Consider the following 21649-nt stretch of genomic DNA (forward strand, 5'->3'; position numbering starts at 1 on the left):
ATATATAAAGAACTCCTACAAACCAATTAGGAAGATGAACACCACCATTAAAAATGAACCAAAGACTTAAAGAAGCAATACATAAAGCAATGAGCACACAAAAAGACGCTTAATAATCATCACCAGAAAAATGCAAATTACACCCACAGTAAGGTATCATTTCATATCCATTAGAATAGCTAAAGTTAAACAGACCAATATTGCCAAATGTTGATGAGAAAGTGGAGCAACTGGAACTCTCACACACTGCTGGTAGGAGAACAAAATGGGACAGCACTTTGGAGAACTGTGTGGTAGTTTCTTACAAAATGAAAATGTTATCATACAACCCAGCAGTTTTCTACCTAGAGAAATAAAAATGTATGTCCTTAGAAGGACTCACACGAAAACCTTTTTTAGCAGGTTTCATTCACATTAGCTAAAACTGAGAAGCAATCCACACGTCCATCATCAGCAGAATGATCAAACTGTGGTGTAAATACATCACAGAACACTACCCAGCAATAAACATTTATAAACTGCTGTCTGGGCACAGTGGATCATGCCTGTAATCCCAGCACTTTGGGAGGTCAAGGTAGGTGGATCCCTTGGGGTCAGGAGTTCGAAACCAGTCTGGCCAACATGGTGAAATCCCCTCCTTATTAAAAATACAAAAATGAGCCAGGTGTGATGGTGGGAGCCTGTAATCCCAGCTACTAGGGAGGCTGAGGCATAAGAATCACTTGAACCCTGGAGTTGGAGGGTGTAGTGAGCTGAGATGATACCACTGTACTCCAGTCTGGGTAACAGAAAAAAAAAAATTACACACACACAAAATTATAAACCACTGAGTCCTGCAATACATAGCTGATATCCCAGGCATTAGGCTGAGGGAAAGAAGTTAGGCCCGAGAATACAAGCTGCAGGGTCCCCTCTATAAGAAATCCAATGATAGGCAAAACTGGTAGAAATCAGAATCGCACTTGCTTCTGTTGTGGTATGGGGAGGGATGGCTGAAGACAGTCTGAGATCACTTCCTGGGGTTAAGGAAAGGTGTTTTTAAAAATTATTTTATATATTTTTTGAGACAGAGTTTTGTTCTTGTCATCCAGGCTGGAGTGCAATGGTGTGATCTTGGCTCACTGCCACCTCCACCTCCCAGGTTCAGGTGATTCTTGTGCCTTGGCCTCCCAAGTAGCTGGGATTACAGGCACGCACCATCACACCCAGTTAATTTTTGTATCTTTAGTAGAGACAGGTTTCACCATCTTGCCCAGGATGGTCTCAAACTCCTGACCTCAAGTGACTCACCCGCCTCGGCCTCCCAAGGTGCTAGGATTACAGGCATGGGCCACTGCACCCAGCCTGTGAAGGAAAGTTTTAATATCTTATTTGCAGTTGGAGACATGGGTATATACATTTGTCAAGATGCATTGAACTAGATTTTTCTTATAATCTTTGTGTTTTCCTGTATGTAAATCACACCTCTATAAAAGAAGATAATACAAAAGAAGGTGCTAAGTCACGATCTTAGAACGCCCAAGGGCAAACAGAACCCAGCAGGAACCACTGTGGAATCCTCCCCACCCTCCTCAACTCCTCTGTGCTGTGACTGTGGTACACCTCGTTCCACCCCAGGTCACAGAGACACCTTCCTTCTCTGACCCACAGCCTTTGTGTTAGAGGAGAGTCTTTATGTTCATTTTTGTTATCTGTGTTAGGGAGAAAGAGGGCTCCTCCCAAGGATGCCCAGGTCCTAATTCCTAGAATCTGTGAATATGTGCCCGTAAGGCAAAAGGGAATTAAGGTTGCAGGCAGAATTAAGGCGGCCCATCAGTTTACTTGACCTGGATTAGCAAGGTGGGCCCATCTAATCACACAGGTTCCTTTCCTTCCCTTTGCTTTTCCCTTTCCTTCTTTTATTTTTCTTCTTCTTCTTTTTTTTAAGATGGAGTCTTGCTCTGTTGCCCAGGCTGGAGTGCAGTGGTGCAATCTTGGCTCACTGCAACCTCCGCCTCCCAGGTTCAAGCAATTTTCCTGCCTCAGCCTCCCAAGTAGCTGGGACTACAGATGTGTGCCACCATTTTTACTATTGCATTTTTAGTAGAGACAGGGTTTCACCATGTTGTCCAGGCTGGTCTCGAACTCCTGGCCTCAAGCCATCTGCCCACCTCGGCCTCCCAAAGTGCTGGGATTACAGGTGTGAGCCACTGCACCTGGCCATAATCACACAGGTTCTTAAAAGTGGAAGAAGAGGAGGAAGAAGGGAGGGTTGGGGAGATGCAATGGAAGAAGGACCCTACCAACAGGTGTTGGCTTTGGAGATGGATGAAGGGGCCATGAGCCAAGGATGCTGGAAAGGCAAGGAAACAAATTCTCTCCCACAGACCGCAGAATGGAATGCAGCCCGGGTGATGTCCTAACATAAGCCCAGTGAGACTTACACCTGCATCAGCCCAGGTAGAAAATACGGTTTTATCAAGGACATCGTCCTGGGAGTGTGAGCTGGAACAAGATCATCCGTCTAGAAACCTCTGTCTTACCCCAATAACCTCCTCCCACAGTAAACACAAACACAAACCTCTGCTTCTCTGGAAGCTGCCTGCGCAGGATGCGCGTCTTCTGGCAGACTCCACCTCGCCCACCTGCCCCGGGTGGGTACCCTGTCAACTGGGCTGGAGGAAGTCATACGTTCTCTTCTAGGGCACACAGGGCAATGCTGGCAGATGGGCAGGAAAAGCCCACAGGAGAGAGGAGGAAGGCAGGTTGTTCCAGCTGCCCTGCTGCCTCCTGCACACTATACAGGAGGCCACTACTCTCTGGAGGATGGAGAGAGCACGAAGCTCAAATGATCCCCCTATGCAGCCCTCCAGGGCTGTCCCATCCACGTGTGGCATAGCCGGCAAAGCCCGGTGCTGACACAGTTGAGTCCTTCCAACAAAAGAGTGGAGGGAGGCCAGCCAGTGTGGCTCTGAAGGTGAGTCCCAGGAGAGGGAGGAGTGGTGGCTGCCCAGGAAGAGGAGGACTGGAGGACAGGGAGAAGGAAGGCATTGAGCAACCGTGGGAGGCAAGCTGACCTCCAGGGCCTGGCCCTTCTCAGACAAGTGAGGCAAAGGCAGGTTGCTTGCAGGAGAGGGTGGGTATGGACCAGGGATGAACGGGCAATGGCAGGGCTTGGAGGTCTGACCTGTGCCAGTGCTCAGTGTGATTGCTACCCAGTGTAAAGCCCGTGTGGCCTACCTGGTTCAACTTTCTTATCTTGAGGCAACAGGATGCCTGAGGTCAAGAAGTTTCCCCTGGTGACCAAAAAGGCTAAGACTAGTGGGATCCAAGATGGCGGCTCACTTGGCTTCTGAAGAACCTCTAACCTCATTAGAATCTGATTTCCATGCTAAATGACCCTCCCACCAGCACCAGGATAGTTGACAATCACCATGACAACAACAGAACGAAACCAGAAAAGGACAGAAAGGAAGGCGGCACACCGGTTCTGAGAAGCTCCCTGCCCATTTCCAGAAAAGACATGAATATTCTTCCCCTTGATTTAACGCCCAATCCCTTCATTACAGAGGCCCCAGCTCTGTGACTTCCCAGCTCTTGGGAGCTGAGAAATGGATCTGTGAGCCAAGCTCCTGCTTCTCCGTTCCATGGCCATCAAATAAAGCCTGTGCTGTCTGAAGCTCACTTTTGCTTCTGGATGCTGGCTGTGTAGCACACAACAGGGAAAGACCCCATTCTTGGGAAGACCAGTTTTGTTGGTAACATTGTCACCGCCACATCCAGAAAAGCACAGTCCCTCCCACCTGGCCGCTTTCTGAGCAGAGCACATTCCCAGCTTCCTTCATGGTTAAGTCTGGGACATGTCTTACCTTGATACCCCACAATACCGTCTGGTGTCTAAGCCTGAGCAGGGACTCATCAGCGGGGAAGCTGCGGCACGAACTGAGCCCCCGTTGAAGCCAAGATCTCAGACAGAAAACCCACTGAGCCTCCCTGCTAGAGACTGCAAAGCCAGCCGGGTCCAGGACAGACTCCTCCTTGCTTTCCAGAGCACATGTCTGTAGGGCCTGGCTGGCCCTGGTAGATCTGATCAGATGGCGAAGGGCTACCTAGTGAGCCCCTAGACTAGGAACCTCAAAAATAGGGCAATGGGCCCATTTGGGCAGAGCTCAGACACGGCGGGCTCTGCGCAAGAAGGTGTGCGTGGTTGGTGGCCGCAGTGACTGTGGCTGCTTGACACATGTTCTGTGAGCCTGGGATTCTACTAAAAGCCAGACGCCGTTCACATGCAGACTGCTTTCTTCCTATGAGACACTTAAGGCTTCACTTTCCTCCCACTCTCATGTGTGTACACACACACACACACACACACACTCGGTACCATTTTATATAAGTGGTCTCCTCTTCACATTTTAATCAATTCAATCTCTTGGCAATCAATTTCGAAACGATTTTCAGCAAGTGCTATATCTGGAGGTTCTAAGAGAGATGCTGGAATGGCTTCCCGTCGGAACACTGAACTCTTTCGAGCAGTTTTTACGGAGGCGTTTGCTATGTGTTCTCAGGGTGGCACGGGAGCGTCTCGCCTGCACATGGGAAGCTGCCTGTTTCATGCCATCGATAGAAGAGATCGAAAAAGAAATCTAATCAACCCCCCAATGTCTTTCTCTGACGGCTAGAACATACGGTCCAAGTTTTCTGGGACGTGTACTGAGCAGCCTTTTAACTAAAAGCTTCCACACCATCTTGTAAGGAATTTCTGGTTTGGATGAAGCCCAGAGGAATGAAAGCAACCAACCTGTTTCCAAAGATCTAGAAAGTCCTGAATTTGCAACTCAGTTTCCTTCTACGACGCAATGGCCGAATCTTGCCACGGACAACACCGACCACGGGCCTGAGATGGGCCCGCGGGACCAAGGGTGGGCAGCCACGAGCGCCCGTCTTACCTGCCTGGCTGTCCCTGGGCTTACACTGGACCTCCTCCACGCACTCCGCCGGAAACCATCCGATATGGCCGCGGGCGCTGCCTTCCCAGAAGCCCCCTTCGCCGATGCTCAGAACTAGAGACGACAAAATGGGAGAGGCGTTAGCATGGGGGACGTGGAGGGCCTGAGGGTGAACAGGAAGAGGGGGGCTAGGCAGAGACAGGAGAATCAGTGCACCCTTGGCCAGGCCGGCAGAGCAAGTGGCTGCACTTCCTTCAGCGCTGACAGTGCTAAGAGGGTCGAAGCATCGCCACTGCAGCCCACAGGTGTCCTCTGCCCCTCAGGTGATGAGACAGGAATGAAGCGCTGACATGTTTGCCTCTTTACGTATTTGACACCACGTCATACAAATGGATGTGCATGGCAGCCCTGCAGCATCTTTCAGTGTTGCACATGAGATGGAACAGTGGTGCCTGGCTGTCCTTACCACCAATGATTTCAGATATAAAAGTGGAGTCAGGGGGCACTGCCACAAAGCAGGGAGGAAATGATGACGTCATACCTTCCCCTCCTAACCTGGGCAAGAACTGGAGACAGAAGGCCTAGAGGAAAGAAAATCCACCTGCCCGGCTATGTCTAGATCTTTTAAACAAGTGTGGGGAAGGAGGAATCACAGCAGAGGGCCGGGCATGGTGGCTCATGCCTGTAATCCCAGCACTTTGGGGGGCCAAGGCGGGTGTACCATCTGAGGTCAGAAGTTCAAGACCAGCCTGGCCAACATAGCAAAACCCTGTCTCTACTAAAAATACAAAAATTAGCCAGTCATGGGGGCACATGCCTGTAATCTCAGCTACTCGGGAGGCTGAGGCAGGAGAATCACTTGAACCTGGAAGATGGAATTTGCAGTGAGCAGAGATCGTGCCACTGCACTCCAGCCTGGGTGACAGAGTGAGACTCCATGTCAAAAAAAAAAAGAAAAGAAAAGCAATCACAGCAGTGGATGGGCGAGTAGCTCACGAATCGTCTGACAATGGTGTGGACATGGAATTATCTTCACTTAAAATGGAAGGGACTGCACTGAAAACCTCACACAGTCAGCACCAGCCCCTTGGAGGCCCGGCCCACCGGCCTGCTGGCTTATTAATCAGGAAGCTATTCATTACGTGGTTGCTGGCAAGGACAGCAGGTTTCTTTCTGGCTTGCGATTGAAAGAAGCCAATTCCCCAGGAGAGAAGGGATGGTGGCCACACAGTGACCTTGTCCTGGGGACCACGTACATCGCTGGACAGACACGGCCACCCCAGCCAGGGTGGAAGTTGCTGAGTCCAGACACAGGCACCCCTCCCCGGGCCGTGTGCTGGGTGCACAGTAGGCCCTCAGTGAACATCCGCTGGAAGAATAAAGCATGTTTGTTTTTAAACTCAACTGCTGAGCATGGGTGAGGGACATAAGCCCAATGACACTAGAGGGTAGGGGGAAGGACACGAGGACCCCACCGGTCCCCACGGCCCCATTGTGATAACTATTTCTGTCATAAAGCTTGCAAAGCCTGCAGTGGCAAAGTGAGGAAGGAAAATCTATATCTTAGGATTGTTTTTTTTTTTTTTAGAGGCAGGGTCCTGCTTTGTCACCCAGGCTGAAGTGCAGTGACACCATCACAGCTCACTGCAGCCTTGACCTCCCAGGCTTAAGCGATCCTCCCACCTCAGCCTCCTGAGTAGCTGGGATGGCAGACATGTACCACTACACCTCATTGATTATTATTACTATTACTTTTTTAGAGACAGGGTCTCACCATGTTGCCCAGGCTGCTTTCAAACCCCTAAGCTCAAGCAATCTGCCTGCCTCCACCTCCCAAAGTGTTTGGGATTACCGGTGTGAGCCACTGAGCCGGTCTGTATCTTACTTAGGAGAAAACAATCTGATCTCTCCACATCTTTACCTTCTTTTAAATTACTCAGGATCCAAAGGCACCAGCTAAAAGAGGAATCATGGCTCCAGAAGTGTTTTGCTCTAGCCCTCATGTTAATCTCAAAGGCCAGACAGAGAACCACTCAGCCCATGATTTTTCAAAGTTAATGGAACTGAAAACCCCACTTTATAAGTTCCTAAGAACCTGAAGAAATGACCTAACTGAAACATATCGGCCACATCCCAGGTGACCAGGACAATCATCACTGCCTGAAGCATCTCCTCCAAAACTCAATGTGGGGCCTGTGGGCTCCTCTCAGCCCAGCTGACTGGGATATGCCGCCCAGTTTCCCAGCAGAACCCCGGACCTGAGAGAGTCATCTCAGAGCAGTACCCTGGGCTGCAAAGGGAGGCCAAGGACTTGCTGCTGTGCTGTTAGGAGCCGATGCCCACAAAGATACCCACGCTCTCCTTCCTTCACTGCTGTGAGGTCATTCTGCTATTTCATATGGGCCTGGGGAGAAGGGAACAGCACAGGTAGAGACTGGTATCTTCTTCCACGGAAGCTCTGCCCCATCTTAGCTATGCGGTGCTTGGGAAAACTTCTCAGTCTCTCTGTGCCTCAGTTTCCTAATTTATCAGAGCATGACAACACTATCTAGCTCATAAGCGTTGCTATGCATGAATCAGAGGCACGTGAGCCCAGTGTGGAATGAGGACTCAACGCTCTTGCCTGACTTTCCTTCCAAACTCCCCTCTCCAGGAGAATCATGCCTTTTAGTTCCATATTTAATTTCTATCAAATATGCACTTCGGGATGTGTTATCATTACTATAAGACCAACCAAAAATATGAAAGGCTGTTTCCAGCAGGCTCGTACAAGGAGGCAGAGGTGATGTGCTGCGAGGGGTCCCCCAGCACGGGGAGCCTTCGCATCAGGGGTGTAGAAACAGCAGGATCTGTGCCGAGGGTGCAGGGGAATGGAGGAGGGACCACTTCTGGGTTTCTGGTTGTGCAAATGGTACCTGCTGGTCCTCTTCAGAGAATGGGGAGCAAGAGATGGGTTTGTGCCTTGAGTGCCTCCCTGACAGAACATCTGTGTCCAGGTAGGAATGGGTGTTCCTCAAGTAGTGAGGAAGGGGCTGGGCTTGGCTACCCCATTGTTTGCTGATGCAATTCATTCAAAAGTAAAGACTCCACACCCTGGGTAAGAAGAGGTGGAGGAGAAGAGGAAGTCCCCTCCGCCCAGCAGTACAAGAGTGAGCACTGGGCTGGGAGGCCAGAGACTTGGCCCCATCACTGGGATGCTGGAGGACCCCGGGGTCTCCTGTGCTCTCTGTGGCCCCACCTCCTCCATGCAGAACAATAGGGTGAATTCTGAGAGTGAATTCTGACCAGGCAACCAGGTGAATTCTGGAGTCTGGAGTCCTGCCTTGCCCCTGGGTGCTCTGGCTGGAAAAATTGTCAAGGACCCTGTCCCTGGAGCCCCAGACTTACAGGGGAGCCACGGTGTGATAGGACTGACTCCACCACAGAGGATCAGATGAGAACGGTTCCAGCCAAACCGAGGGGCAGAAGGAAGACTACTGAAGCAAGGAGGGGGTACGGCAAGACTCGGGGCAAGCGCTGCAGCAAGAGGCAGCACTTTGAATGGTGGGTGGAGAGCAGGTGAAGGCACTGCACCCAGGGCATGAGGACACGGGGAGGGGCATATACGACATGGCTGGGGGCCCTGGGAAACCTGGCTAGAAGGAAGGTCCATCCTCAACATCATGTCTGCTCCAACACAGAGGCTTTAAGGCACCTATGAGAACCAACTGCATATCTCACTATGGGCCCCAAATGCTCCCTGTGGCCACAGTGGGCTCAGCTGGTTGGAGAAGGGCCAGCCCTGCCATCCTCACCATGGCCACCACAGTGGGCCGCTCCCTGTCTCAGCAGCTCTCTTGCAAACTGGAAAGCAGCAGTGATTCCCTGTACTGGATGAGCTGGGACAGGGGTGGCTCCGACCCCACTGCTACGCTCCACCTTCTCCCGCCTTGACCCCAGCCTGGGTACAGAAACCCGCCAGGTCACTGCAGAGGAGGGAGGAGCTGAGACCCAGCATTTCTCCTGTTCTGTACCCAACTCTCTGGTTTCTAATGTACCTCTGGGCCATCTTTACTTTCAAGCCATGCATGGTGTTCTTGAATACGCATTTCCTTCTGCTTAAATTGACCCAGGACTTACTTGGGCCAGGGACTGTGCTGGGCTCTGGGGTCACAAAGATGGTGCAGGAGTTGGGGCAAACACCTGGAGGAGCTTCAGAAGAGGAGGATGGCCTCACTGTCCACCACCTAATATCACAGAGCAAAAACGTGGGCGTCCCCACCCCCCCACCCCCCAGCATTGGCAATGCGATGTCGTGGGTTCTGTTTTTTGCTTGCTAGAATGGGGGCTTCCAGCAAGCAGGGTCAATCATCACTGTTTCCCTAGGCCTCACCCATGGCCAGGAACCCTCAGGGGTTCATTGTGTATCTGTTAAATAAATGAACCCCTAAAATGACCATGCTCACTGTGCTACATTCTGCATCAGAGGCCTGTGTGGCCTGGGCCAAAAAGTAGAGATGGAGCATGGCAGGTGGGGGCGGGGACACTCCTAAAGGAAGGGACATGGCAGCCGAATCCTGAAGAAAGAGCTGATGGGAAAACACAGGGATAGCTGTTGTCTGAGCAGAGGAAAACCAGGATGGAAGCATGGAGGTGAGAGTATGGGACAAAACACACACTGCTGTTAGAAAGCTCTGTCATTCTTTCATGCTGCCATGCACTCATTCACTCACCACCTATCCAACTACCCATCTATCCACTCATTCATCCACCTATCAAACTCAATCATGTATCCATCCATCTATCCATCCATCCATTCATCCATCCATCCATCCATCCACCCACCCACCCACCCATCCATTCATCCATTCTCTCACCTACCCATCCATCCATCTACCCATCTATCCACTCATTCATGCACCTATCAAACTCAATCATGTATCCATCCATCCATCCATCCATCCACCCACCCATCCATCCATCCATCCTCCCACCTACCCATCCATCCATCTACCCATCCATCCACTCATTCATCCACCCATCAAACTCAACCACATTTCCACCCATCCATCCATTTGCCCACCCATCCATCCATCCATCCATCCATCCGCCCATCCACCCACCTACCCACCCATTTATCTATCTTCCCATTTACCCATCCACCCATCCATCCATCTACCCATCCATCCATCTATCCATCTACCCATTCACCCAATTTCCCATCTACCCACCCACCCACCCATCCATCCATCTACCCATCCATCCATCTACCCATCCATCCATCTACCCATCCATCCATCTACCCATCCATCCATCTACCCATCCATCCATCTACCCATCCATCCATCTACCCATCCATCCATCTACCCATCCATCCATCTACCCATCCATCCATCTACCCATCCATCCATCTACCCATCCATCCATCTACCCATCCATCCATCTACCCATCCATCCATCTACCCATCCATCCATCTACCCATCCATCCATCTACCCATCCATCCATCTACCCATCCATCCATCTACCCATCCATCCATCTACCCATCCATCCATCTACCCATCCATCCATCTACCCATCCATCCATCTACCCATCCATCCATCTACCCATCCATCCAACTACCCATCCATCCATCTACCCATCCATCCATCTACCCATCCACCTAATGCTAACTTCACATCTACTCACCCACCCATCCATCCATCCACCCACCCATTCATCTATCTTCCCATCTACTCATCCACCCATCTATCCATCAGCCCATTCATCCATCTATCCATTCATCCATCTTTCCATCTGCCCATCCACCCATCCATCCATCTATCCATCCATCCACCCACCCATTCATCCATCTTCCCACCTACCCATCCACCCATTCATCCATCTACCCATCTATCCATCTACCCATCCATCCATCTTCCAATCTACCCATCCAACCATCCATCCATCCATCTATCCATCTACCTATCCATCCATCCATCCATCTATCCATCTACCCATTCATCTATCTACCCATCTATCCATCCATCCATCCATCCATCCATCCATCCATCCATCCATCCACACATTGATCCATCTTCCCATCTACCCTTCCATAGATCTATCCATTAATCCATCCATCCACCCACCCACTCATCCATCTTCCCATCTACCCATCCACCCATCCATCTATCCATCTACCCATCCATCTATCCACCTGTCCACCCATTCATCAATTCATCTGTCTATCCACCCACCCGCCTATCCATCTGCCTATCCATCCATCCGTCCATCTGCCTGCACGCCTGCCCATCATCCATCTGCCTGCATGCCTGCCCATCCATCCACCCACCCACCCACCCACCCATCCAGCCATTGCATCCATCCATCATCTATCCCATTCCAAGCACTGTGTCACACGCTTGGGAAACAAGAAAACATAGTCCTGCCTGCAGAGGGTCTACAATTCGTCACAGTCAGGAATGCTGCAAAATCACCTGAGGAGCTCGTTAACTATTCAGATTCCTAGGCTGTGTCCTTGCAGACACAATTCTACAGATGTAGGGATGGACGGTCAGGAGATCTGCACATTTAACAAACTCCCCTCATGTCTCAGATGCAGGGACTTTGGGAAGAGAGGCTGAGAAACTGCACTCAGGTACACAGCTTGGACAGGGCTCTGGCTCAGGGTACACACCTTGGACAGGGCTCTGGCTCAGGGTACACACCTTGGACAGGGCTCTGGCTCAGGGTACACACCTTGGACAGGGCTCTGGCTCAGGGTACACACCTTGGACAGGGCTCTGGCTCAGGGTACACACCTTGGACAGGGCTCTGGCTCAGGGTACACACCTTGGACAGGGCTCTGGCTCAGGGTACACACCTTGGACAGGGCTCTGGCTCAGGGTACACACCTTGGACAGGGCTCTGGCTCAGGGTACACACCTTGGACAGGGCTCTGGCTCAGGGTACACACCTTGGACAGGGCTCTGGCTCAGGGTACACAGCTTGGACAGGGCTCTGGCTCAGGGTACACAGCTTCGACAGGGCTCTGGCTCAGGGTACACAGCTTGGACAGGCCTCTGGCTCGGGGTACACACCTTGGACAGGGCTCTGGCTCGGGGTACACACCTTGGACAGGGCTCTGGCTCGGGGTACACAGCTTGGACAGGCCTCTGGCTCAGGGGCCTCATGCCAGATCTCGCATAAAGAACTATCAGGGGTGGAGGGAAGAATGTGTCAGGCACAGTGAAGGACAAAGAAGAGCCCTTGAATTAAAAAAAAAAAAAAAAAAAGAAAAAAAGGAGGGTCAGTGGGGGAATCAGAACATGTACACACCTATTCTTGGGCACCCCTTATTTTAGGAGAAAAATGCTGGGTATGTTTTCCCAGGTACATGGTATCCAACTGTCTACTGGGAATGTCCACCCCTTCCCAAATGGGACTGAATGGAGGAGATGTAAATTAGCCTTCTGAAAGAGCCAGGAGCAGCAATGTTATCAGCAGGACCCCAGGATCACCCTGGGACCTGTCACAGCCACCCTGCCTGCCTGCTGCCCGGGCCCGACTTCTACTGCAAAAAATGAGTTTGGTTTCTCTGGAAACCCTCCCAGACCTGCCCCTGCCAGCCAGGCAACTGGGATTCCTGCCCACAAAGGTTGTTCCCTTGATGTCAAGGGGACAGAATTCCTCCAAAGGGCCTGGGCTCTGCAGGCAGTGGATCAGCTCGACCCGCCCGCCTCTAAGCACTGCCATGCAGGCAGCAAGGATGCGCGGGCCACCCCGTGAAGGGGGGGAGGCACCGACAGCTCGGCAGGAAGGAAGAGCGGCGCCGCTGGCAGCAGGAAGGGGCTCTGCGCCAATTGTGTGCAAATGGCCTGCGCGGCCCACTCGAATCTCTTTTCAGAACAGCAGTCCTTTGCCATCGATCCTTTGAAGTGTGGGTTTTGGAACCAAGCTCTGTCATTTCTGTTCTCCCTGGGAGACAGGCCCAGCTCCCCACACGCCCCACACTCCTGCAAGGGGCGGGTTCCCGTCTGGTCATGTTTGAGGAGGTGCTGCTGGGCTCCAGTGTGCTGGGGAGGGGCAGAGAGGCCAAGGAGGCCCAGTCCTGGGGCCTGGACAGGAGTCACGTGACCTCCCTTCTTCCCTTTGTTGGATCATTCTATCAAACCCAGGGAGTTGGACAGTTGAAGGCCACCAGAGCTGCCGGGAATCAAGGTGTGAGATGTGGATCCGCCTGCCATGTCCCATGACCCCTGCGAGTCCTGGGTCCTCAAGTCTGCCTACCACTGCTGGCCTGTGGGAGACTTGGGCCCACTGATGGGCTCATCGCTGGCTCCCCCTCTCCCTTGACCTCCTGCTCATCCATGCTGCAAACTCAGGGTCCGTTCCGAGGAACTCTCAGCTGTTCAGTGCCCACTTCCACGGGCCTCTGCTCTATGTCTAGGGGACTGGGGATGCATGCCAAGTTCACAGCATGGGAGCCTGTCTGCAGCTCTGCCCCTCCTGGAGCATGGGTCGGTATGCCTGAGTGACTCCACAGATGCCCAGCCCCAGGCTCCAGGTTCATCTTCACAGGCCTCTCTGCCCCTTTGGAAGTCCAGGACTAACCTGGCTGCCCTACAGGAACTGCCAGCCACACCCCAGCCTCCTCCCTGGGCATCATTGAGCTCCAAGCAGGACTCACAGAAGAGCAGCTCCCACCCTCCAACCCCTGAGCCCCAGGCTTCTCCTTTCGACAATGGGGACAGGCCTGGACGGGAGGACCATGTATCCCTTCCTGCTCTGGAGGGACAGTGAACCTCCTTGGCTCCCACTTGGGCCTAGGGGGTGGCCCTGAGTGTGCAGACTGGTCAGAAAACATTCTCTAACTAGGAACCTCGGCTCTCACTTCCTAGAACGGGGTTGCTAACAAGGCCAGCATTGGCCCTGATCCCTGAACAGATGGCCCTTCTTGCTCCCCACCTGCGGGGCCTTGACATCCCTATCACCCGACATCTCAGGGCTGGCCTCAGTGGGGAGGAGGGAAGGTGGCTCTCAGCACTGGTCCTCAGAGAGACAGCCAAGTTGATGGCGTTAAGTGTGAGGAATTTTAAAGTGACAATTACCAATCTACAATGTTGTAAAAACAAAACAAAAAAACAAGTCTTTAATGAACAAAAAAATCTCAACAGAGTAATAGGAGGTCTTGGCAAATAAAAGGCAACAATAACAATAGATACCTGGAAAAGCTAGCAAACATAATTTCTGAAATTATAAAACTCAAAAGATGGACTTAACAGCTAAAGGGACATTTCAAAGGAAAGGGTAAGTGAACTTAAACAATAACCAGTAGAAATGATCTAATGTAAAGAAAAATGACTGAAAAAAATGAATAGAGCTCCAGGGACTTGTTTGATGCTATCAAATGATGAAATATGTGTGCAGCAGGAACACTGGCCATGAGGCACGAGGGCAGGACTCTGCCGTCATTAGAATGTTACAGTAACCCAGGTCAAGCTGACCTGATCAGTGTGCAGCGCGGAGAAAGGAACTGAGTCAATTACCTGCTGGGGGCCAGGCGGCAGCCAGCTGGGGAAGGCGGGATTTGAACTGGGCCTACTGACCCCTAAGGGCCACACCTTCCACCCGTGCCACGCATCTTCTGGAAGCCTGCCCTCCAATGGCAGGGCCTGGGTGTGCTGGCCACGTGTGCTGGCCCTTTCTTGCTCCACCCAGTGAGTTCCTACCACCCCACACAACCCCTGCAGCCCACAACTGCTGCGTGCCTCAGATGCCACCACTGCCAACTTCCCTCCAACCCTACTTTTATCTTCCTGCAGTGCCTCACACACCTGATTTCCCCTGGGCAGAAACTATCGCTGGCTCCCCAGTACCCCAGGAACAGCGTCTAACCCCTTGACCCAGTGTTGACAGTGGCACCCCACAGGCTTCTCAACGCTGGTTCCCAGGATTCTACTTTGAGAGTCTTTCCTTCCAAGCTGATAGACTTTCTTCCTTGAACACTGCAGGCCCCAGGCCTCAGGTCACACCGGACCATCTACCTGGAGACCCCAAAGCTGACCCATGCCAGGGCCCACCCCGACACTTCAGACTTAGGGGATTCCAGATGGAAAGGAGTTCTGCTCTTCAGCACCCTCATCTGGCTCTCCCACTGCACTTCTCAAGTGGAATCTCATTCCCGATGGGCATGTCCTCATCGATCCCTGAGACCCAGCATTGAGGATACCACAGCAGCTTCCTGGAGAGTGAGAGAAAGGTTCTGGGAACGTCACTCTGTTCCCCATTCCTGCCCTTCCAGGGGTCTGTACTTTCCATGGAGAAGCAGTGCCTTGGACATCGTCCCCACAGCAGGCCGGCTGAAGGGCCCCAGGCTGACCTCACTCCAGGAGCAGAGGACAACTAGCAGACACTGACCTTTGACCCTGTCGCCACGGTGAAGGGGGATCTCGCCGTCGACTTGGGGTTGGTATGGCTTGACGGCGACGAAGAGCCTTCCGGGCACGGCACTGTAGAGCTTCCGCTTGGGCCCCGGGTACTCGAAGGCCGAGAGTGAGTCCTTGGCACCAGCAGCAAAAGGCGACCTGGACCAGGCAAGGGGGCAGAGAGAGAGAGAGCAGAGTCACGAGGTCACAAGCTACCCTCCAAGAACCACAGCCACGCCATTCAACGCACACTGCGCCTCGGCCGGCCACATCAGAACTCCTGACGCCAGACAGTGAGGAAGACGGGAACGGGCTGGGTCAGCACTGTGGTCAGAGATTCAGGCAGATCCAGCAATCCCACTCACGAGTCTGCCCTGCAAGGATAGACAGCAGCCACTCGGGGAGACATCTGCACACCCGCGTTCACAGTGGCACCGTTCACAGCAGCCCAAGGGTCCCTCCACAGAATAATGGAGAGACACAGCGTGGTCCAAACACACAATGGAACGCCGTTTAGCCTCCATCAGGAAGTAAACTCTGGGCCAGGTATGGTGGCTCACACCTGTAATCCCAGCACTTTGAGAGGCCGAGGTGGGCAGACCACCTGAGGTCGCAAGTTCGGGACCAGCATGGCCAACATGGTGAAACTTCGTCTTTACTAAAAATTCAAAAACTAGCTGAATGTGGTGGGCACCAGTAATCCCAGCTACCAGAGAGGCTGAGGCAGGAGAATCACTTGAACCCAGGAGGCAGAGGTTGCAGTGAGCCAAGATCGCACCATTGCACTCCAGCCTAGGTGACAAAGTGAGACTGTCTTCAAAAAAGGAAAAAGGAAGTAAACTCTGACACAGGCTACACCGCAGGTGAACCTTGCGGACACAGCTCAGTGAGATATGCCAGACACAATAGAACACAGACTGTGTGATCCCAGCCATGCGAGGGCCCGAGAGCCGTCAGATTCATGGACACAGAAAGTAGAATGGGGGGTGCCAGGGGCTGGTGGAGAGAATGGGGAGTGAGGGTTCAATGGGGACACAGTCTTGGTTTCATAAGATCAGAAGGTTCTGGAGATGGATGGTGGTGATGGCTGCACAGCACTCGAAAGTATTCCACTGAATGCCACTGGACTGCACTTCAAAATGGTTCTAAGGTGGTAAATTACATGTTACATATATTTTGCCACCATTTTACTTCATTTTTTAATTTTTTTGAGACAAAGTCTTGCTCTGTCACCCAGGCTGGAGTGCAGTGGCCGGATCTCAGCTCACTGCAACCTCCGCCTCCTGGGTTGAAGCGATTCTCCTGCCTCAGCTTCCCGAGTAGCTGGGACTACAGGCGCCCGCCACCACGCCCGGCTAATTTTTGTACTTTTAGTAGAGACGGGGTTTCACCATGTTGGCCAGCCTGGTCTCAAACTTCTGGCCTCAAATGATCCGCCCACCTCGGCCTCCCAAAGTGCTGAAGTTACAGGCATGAGCCACCACACCTGGCCTATTTTGCCACGATTTTTAAAAAGACTAGCCTGGGCAACATGACGAAACCTCATTTCTACAAAACAAAACAAACAAACAAAAAAACAAAAATTGGCCAGGTATGGTGGTGTGCATTGCATTTGTGGTTCTTGCTACTTGGGAGGCTCAGGTGAGAGAATCACTTGTGGCCAGGAGGTCGAGGCTGCAGTGAGCCATGACTGCACCACTGCACTCCAGCCTGGGTGACAGAGTGAAATCCTGTCTCAAAAAAACAAAAACAAACAAAAAAACCCAAAGAGACTCAGGTGGAGAAAGAGATCCAGGAAGGCCCTGGGTTTCCGACATTTTATCCACCTCCCTGTGAGCGTCAGTCACACCCGGCGAGGAAGCACCCAGGACCTTCCATCAAAATTGCTCATGACCTCGGTTCTCTCAGTGCGGTTCCCGGCGTCCCCAGTGAAACACATAAGAAGAAGAAATATCCGTTCTTGCTGTATGTCACTGATTTTGCACAGAGCTATGTTTTCAACTTGACTTCTACACCCAACAGTGAGACACACCTTAACAGGGCCCAGCGACAGGACACGCTGCACAAAGTACTCTGAGATGCACCTGCACGTGGCCAGGACGGGAGTCCTTACAAACAAACGCATCCACAGGAAGAAGCTGGCCAGGATTTCAGGACAGCCCTCCCGGGCACATGCTCAGAAAGACAGGGAAAGCGTCCACCTGCAGCTGGCACCCTCCAACAGGGCACTGGCCAAGGGAAGCGAGTGGTCTCTGACCATGGTTCCCTTCCCATACTTTAGGTGCTGTGGCCTCTGAGGCGATGGAGGCAGCATTGACCTTTCTATGAGGACAGGGAGGAAGGACCCATGCACACAGGGACCCATGCAAAACAGGCTTGTAGGGAAGAGGGAAGTTCTAGAAGCGGATGTGACTACCCTCTTTTGGCCTTTAACATGTGCCTCCCCCTCATCACGTGCCTTTACTACTGTAATCACCCGACACATGTGTCCCTGATAATTGCCTTATAGTTTGCTCTGTGCTTGTATAAAATTACAGAGGGGCAACGGGGCTGTATTTAGTTCTGCTGTTTACTCCTTCTCTCAGCATTAGGATGGTGAGATCTGGTCACAGGGACCTTGCCCATGTCAGTGTGTTTGAGGAGCCCGGGCTCCATGTACTCTGATGACTCTGTAGGGAGTAGCCTGGGCCTCAACGCTCAGTCTGTCTGCCTGACTCCAAATCTCAGATTTGTCCTGAAACCACGGGGAGCCAAGACAGGGCAGGACAGTGGCCTCTTCTGGAACTGGTGGGCGTCTTGGATGCTTACCTGGGCTCTGAGGACATTGAGAGATAGAGGAGGCTGCAGGCAGCTAGGACTTCCCTGTCCCCTGTCCCTAGGATGCCATTCCTCCCCCAAGTCACAGCCACAAATGTGGCAGTCACAGACACCTGGGGGCACAGGTGTGCTGTCACTGCCACACAGCCTGGGCACAAGATGGAGCCCACTGGGCACGGTGTGGCACAGCAGCGCATCAATGTGCACAGCCAGGAGAATTCCAAAGGACTACTGTTCCCCATCGATAGACATCATTTATCCCCAAATACCCCAGGAGTTCCTGGAGCAGGAACTCTTGCAAAAGCCAAGTTTGGCGGCCTCCTTTTGTCCAAAGGCATAGCTCAGTGAGCCACCAGGGAGCAGAGGAAAGGCACTTCCTGTTCTGCAAGGGGAGCTGAGAAACGCAACAGCAGCGCTAGGCCAGGCCCCCATCGGAGAGGCTTCCCTGCCAGCCTGCCCAGCCATCTGCACGTGCATCAGCACTCAGACGCTTTCATTCAGCTCAGCCTGACTCAGGGCTGGACTGGCACAGGATCCAGAGCTGGGAGGGATGGGAGCCTGCACTGCAGGCACTGAGCATCTCACAGCTGTCTCCTCTCTGGCTCCCAGGCCAGCAGGGATGTGGGGAGGAGAATCCCGGCAACCAAGGGGACTCCGGGAGAATACAGCACCCCAGGGTCAGAATTCCTCCTCTCCTTGAACGTCCCTTAATGTACCTGCCCACATCTGCCCCGAGTGATGAAGCCAGCAAGGCCAGTGGCCATCATGGGCTCTGTGGATGGCCTGAACCTCCCGTCACTCGCAGGATGATCTGCCCCAGCTGTGTGACCTTCAGTGAGTCACTTAACCTCTCTGAGCCTTAATTTTCTTATTTGTAAAATAGGTGGTAGAGGGTGCGGGTGGGGGGAATCCCCACCCCCTGTGGTTGCTGAGAGAATAAATGAGAAAATGCAGATGAGAAGCTCAGTTCTCAGCCCCACCGCAGCTCCGAGGGCAGTCACTGTCTCTGCATTGACTGTCATCCAGGCTGGACGGGCAGCAGCCAGAACACAGGGCTATGCCAACATCATCTCAACCCCCCTGTCCTGGCTGGGGGTGTGATATGGGCGCTTGGAGGAGCTGGATGCATTAGGCCCCATCAGGACTGAAGGTTAGTCCTAGAGATGGGGTCACATGTGACCCCAGTGTCCCCAGGCTGCATGGATGCTCTTGAGCAGGTGGAGTGGCTGCAGGTCAGGTCAGCCCAGCCCCAGGATCAGTCCCCAAGCACCCAGATAGGTGGACTCCAGGGGGAGCAAGGTGAGGCACGTGGGCTTCCTCCTGAGGGGAAAGGGTGGGTCAAAGTCTAGAGGAAAAATCAGACAGACAGGGTTGACAGTAGCTGGGGCAGGGCAGAGGGTGAGCCACAGAGCAGGAGTCGCAGGGTCTGTTCACAACTGTTATGTGGCTGACACAGCAGCTGTTTAAGTCCAGAACTTAGGAACCAAACGAGGAGTGTGTCTTCTCAGGACTTCCACACCCAAGGAGCTTCTGCAAGGAACCTCATGGCCCCACTGTGCATCCTCAACAGCAGCTGGCAGGGGAGACTGAGCCTGCCCTACTCGAGAAGTCAGTTAACTTCATCAGTTAATCCATCCACTCATCTCTTCTCCGTTAGCCATCCAGAATCCTTCCATCTGCCCAACTACCTGTTCTTCCATCCATCCACCACTCATCTACCCACTATCCATCATCCACCCATCCACCCATCCATCCACCATCCATCCATCTACCCATCCATCCACCCACCCATCCATTCATCTATCCATCCATCATCCATCCACTCATCCATCCATCATCTATCCATCCATCCATTCATCCAACATCCATCTANTCATCCATCCACTCATCCATCCATAATCTATCCATCCATCAATTCATCCAACATCCATGTACGCATCCAGCCACCATTCACTCATCCATCCACCCATCCATTCATCCATCCATCCACTCAACCATCCCTCATCTATCCATCCATCCAACATCCATCTACCCATCCATCCACCATTCATTCATCCATCCATCCACCCATCCATCCACCATTCATTCATCCATCCATCCACCCATCCATCCACCATCCATCCATCTACCCATCCATCTATCCATCCATCCACCCACCCATCCATTCATCCATCCATCCACCCATCCATCCACTCATCCATCCATCCATCCAACATCCATCTACCCATCCATCCACCATTCATTCATCCATCCATCTATCCATCCATCCACCCATCTATTCATCCATCATCTATCCATCCATCATCCATCTACCCATCCATCCACCATTCATCCATCCATCTTATCATTTTTCTGAACATCTATTCACTCATCTACCCAAAGTTCAGAAAGACCTGGCCTGAAGCCCAGCTGACCACTTACTATCCACCATTGGACAAGTCAGCTAACCCCTCAAAGCCTCAACCTCCCCATCAGAAAAGGGGATGATCAGGAGGAACTGTGAGAATGCACCCTGCCAGGTGTTATGCAAACATCAGCACCTTCACACTGCCCTGCTGCAGCTGCAAAGTCGGTAACTAAGTGCCTGTCTCACCTCACTGCTCCAGCTGGCACCAGTGTGTGTCACTTGACAGAGAAGTCAAAGTGAACACGGCTCCAACTCTAAAGTTCTGTTTCTTGATTCTCTTTGCAGGAATCAGTTCTCTAACCCATCAATCCCATGGCCTGGAAAACCTTTATCTAAAAACAGGAGTCTTATTTCTTCTAGACCAGAGTGGTGTACACAGTTCTAGGCAGTGATTACCGGCAGTGACATGCAATTCCACCCAAATGCTCACATGTCTTCCTATTCATTGTTGATTTGAACCTCAAAGAGTTCCATAAAGGCAGCGGTGAGAATCTTTGTCCCCATTTTACAGGTGAGAAAATGGAGGCTCCATAAATGGTGACTTGGGTATGGAAATACAGGGTTCCTTGCTCTGTCTGGTGACAGAATGAGGTGAACAAGATCTCACCTGCTGCAAGGTGTCTTATCCTTGTGATGTCTCATTTGATGAACTACATCTTCCTGCTGGGCCCCACTCTTCCCACGGCAGCCACAGACAGCAGCAGAAGCCAGGTCTCTGTGGCCCAGGGAGAAGAGTGGCTGCCCTACTCAGGAGACATGGCACCCGGGCCATGCTGGGGGTCCCTCCTGCTGTCCTGCGTACACAGTGAGGACTGGTCTGAAGTTCCTGCACCCCAATCTGTCCATGTTTTCCTTACGCTCTGGCCAAGAACAACCAGGAGGGATTCTAACCGACTTGTTTTGGTATAAGGGCCAAATCACTGAATTCTTAAAATGAAAAAACTGGTAATCTTCTCGGTGGGTGACTTGGATCAGTGAAGTGGGCCATTTCCCAGCCAGCCTGGGTGAAAAGGAACTGGCTGACATACTGACCTTTCTCCATTCATTCATTCACCAGTCAGTTACACATTCATTCATTCATCCAGCAAGTACTCTGGGTGGGCTGTGAGCCCAT

General features: G+C 52.2%; 1 protein-coding gene across 2 annotated transcripts in view; it reads right to left on the bottom strand.

Moving 5' to 3' along the window:
• Positions 1 to 21649, bottom strand: part of SHANK2 (SH3 and multiple ankyrin repeat domains 2) — a 667466-nt gene that overhangs the window by 338072 nt on the left and 307745 nt on the right. For both annotated transcript variants that reach the window (XM_017887194.1, XM_017887185.1), the window contains exons 12-13: positions 15304 to 15470; positions 4926 to 5039 (exon numbers count right to left, since the gene is read on the bottom strand). In XM_017887194.1, the coding sequence (XP_017742683.1) occupies positions 4926 to 5039; positions 15304 to 15470 (281 nt within the window). The remainder of the gene's footprint in view (positions 1 to 4925; positions 5040 to 15303; positions 15471 to 21649) is intronic.

The sequence above is a fragment of the Rhinopithecus bieti genome, unplaced genomic scaffold (assembly GCF_001698545.2).
Source record: "Rhinopithecus bieti isolate Rb0 unplaced genomic scaffold, ASM169854v2 scaffold_1014, whole genome shotgun sequence".
Taxonomy (NCBI): domain Eukaryota; kingdom Metazoa; phylum Chordata; class Mammalia; order Primates; family Cercopithecidae; genus Rhinopithecus; species Rhinopithecus bieti.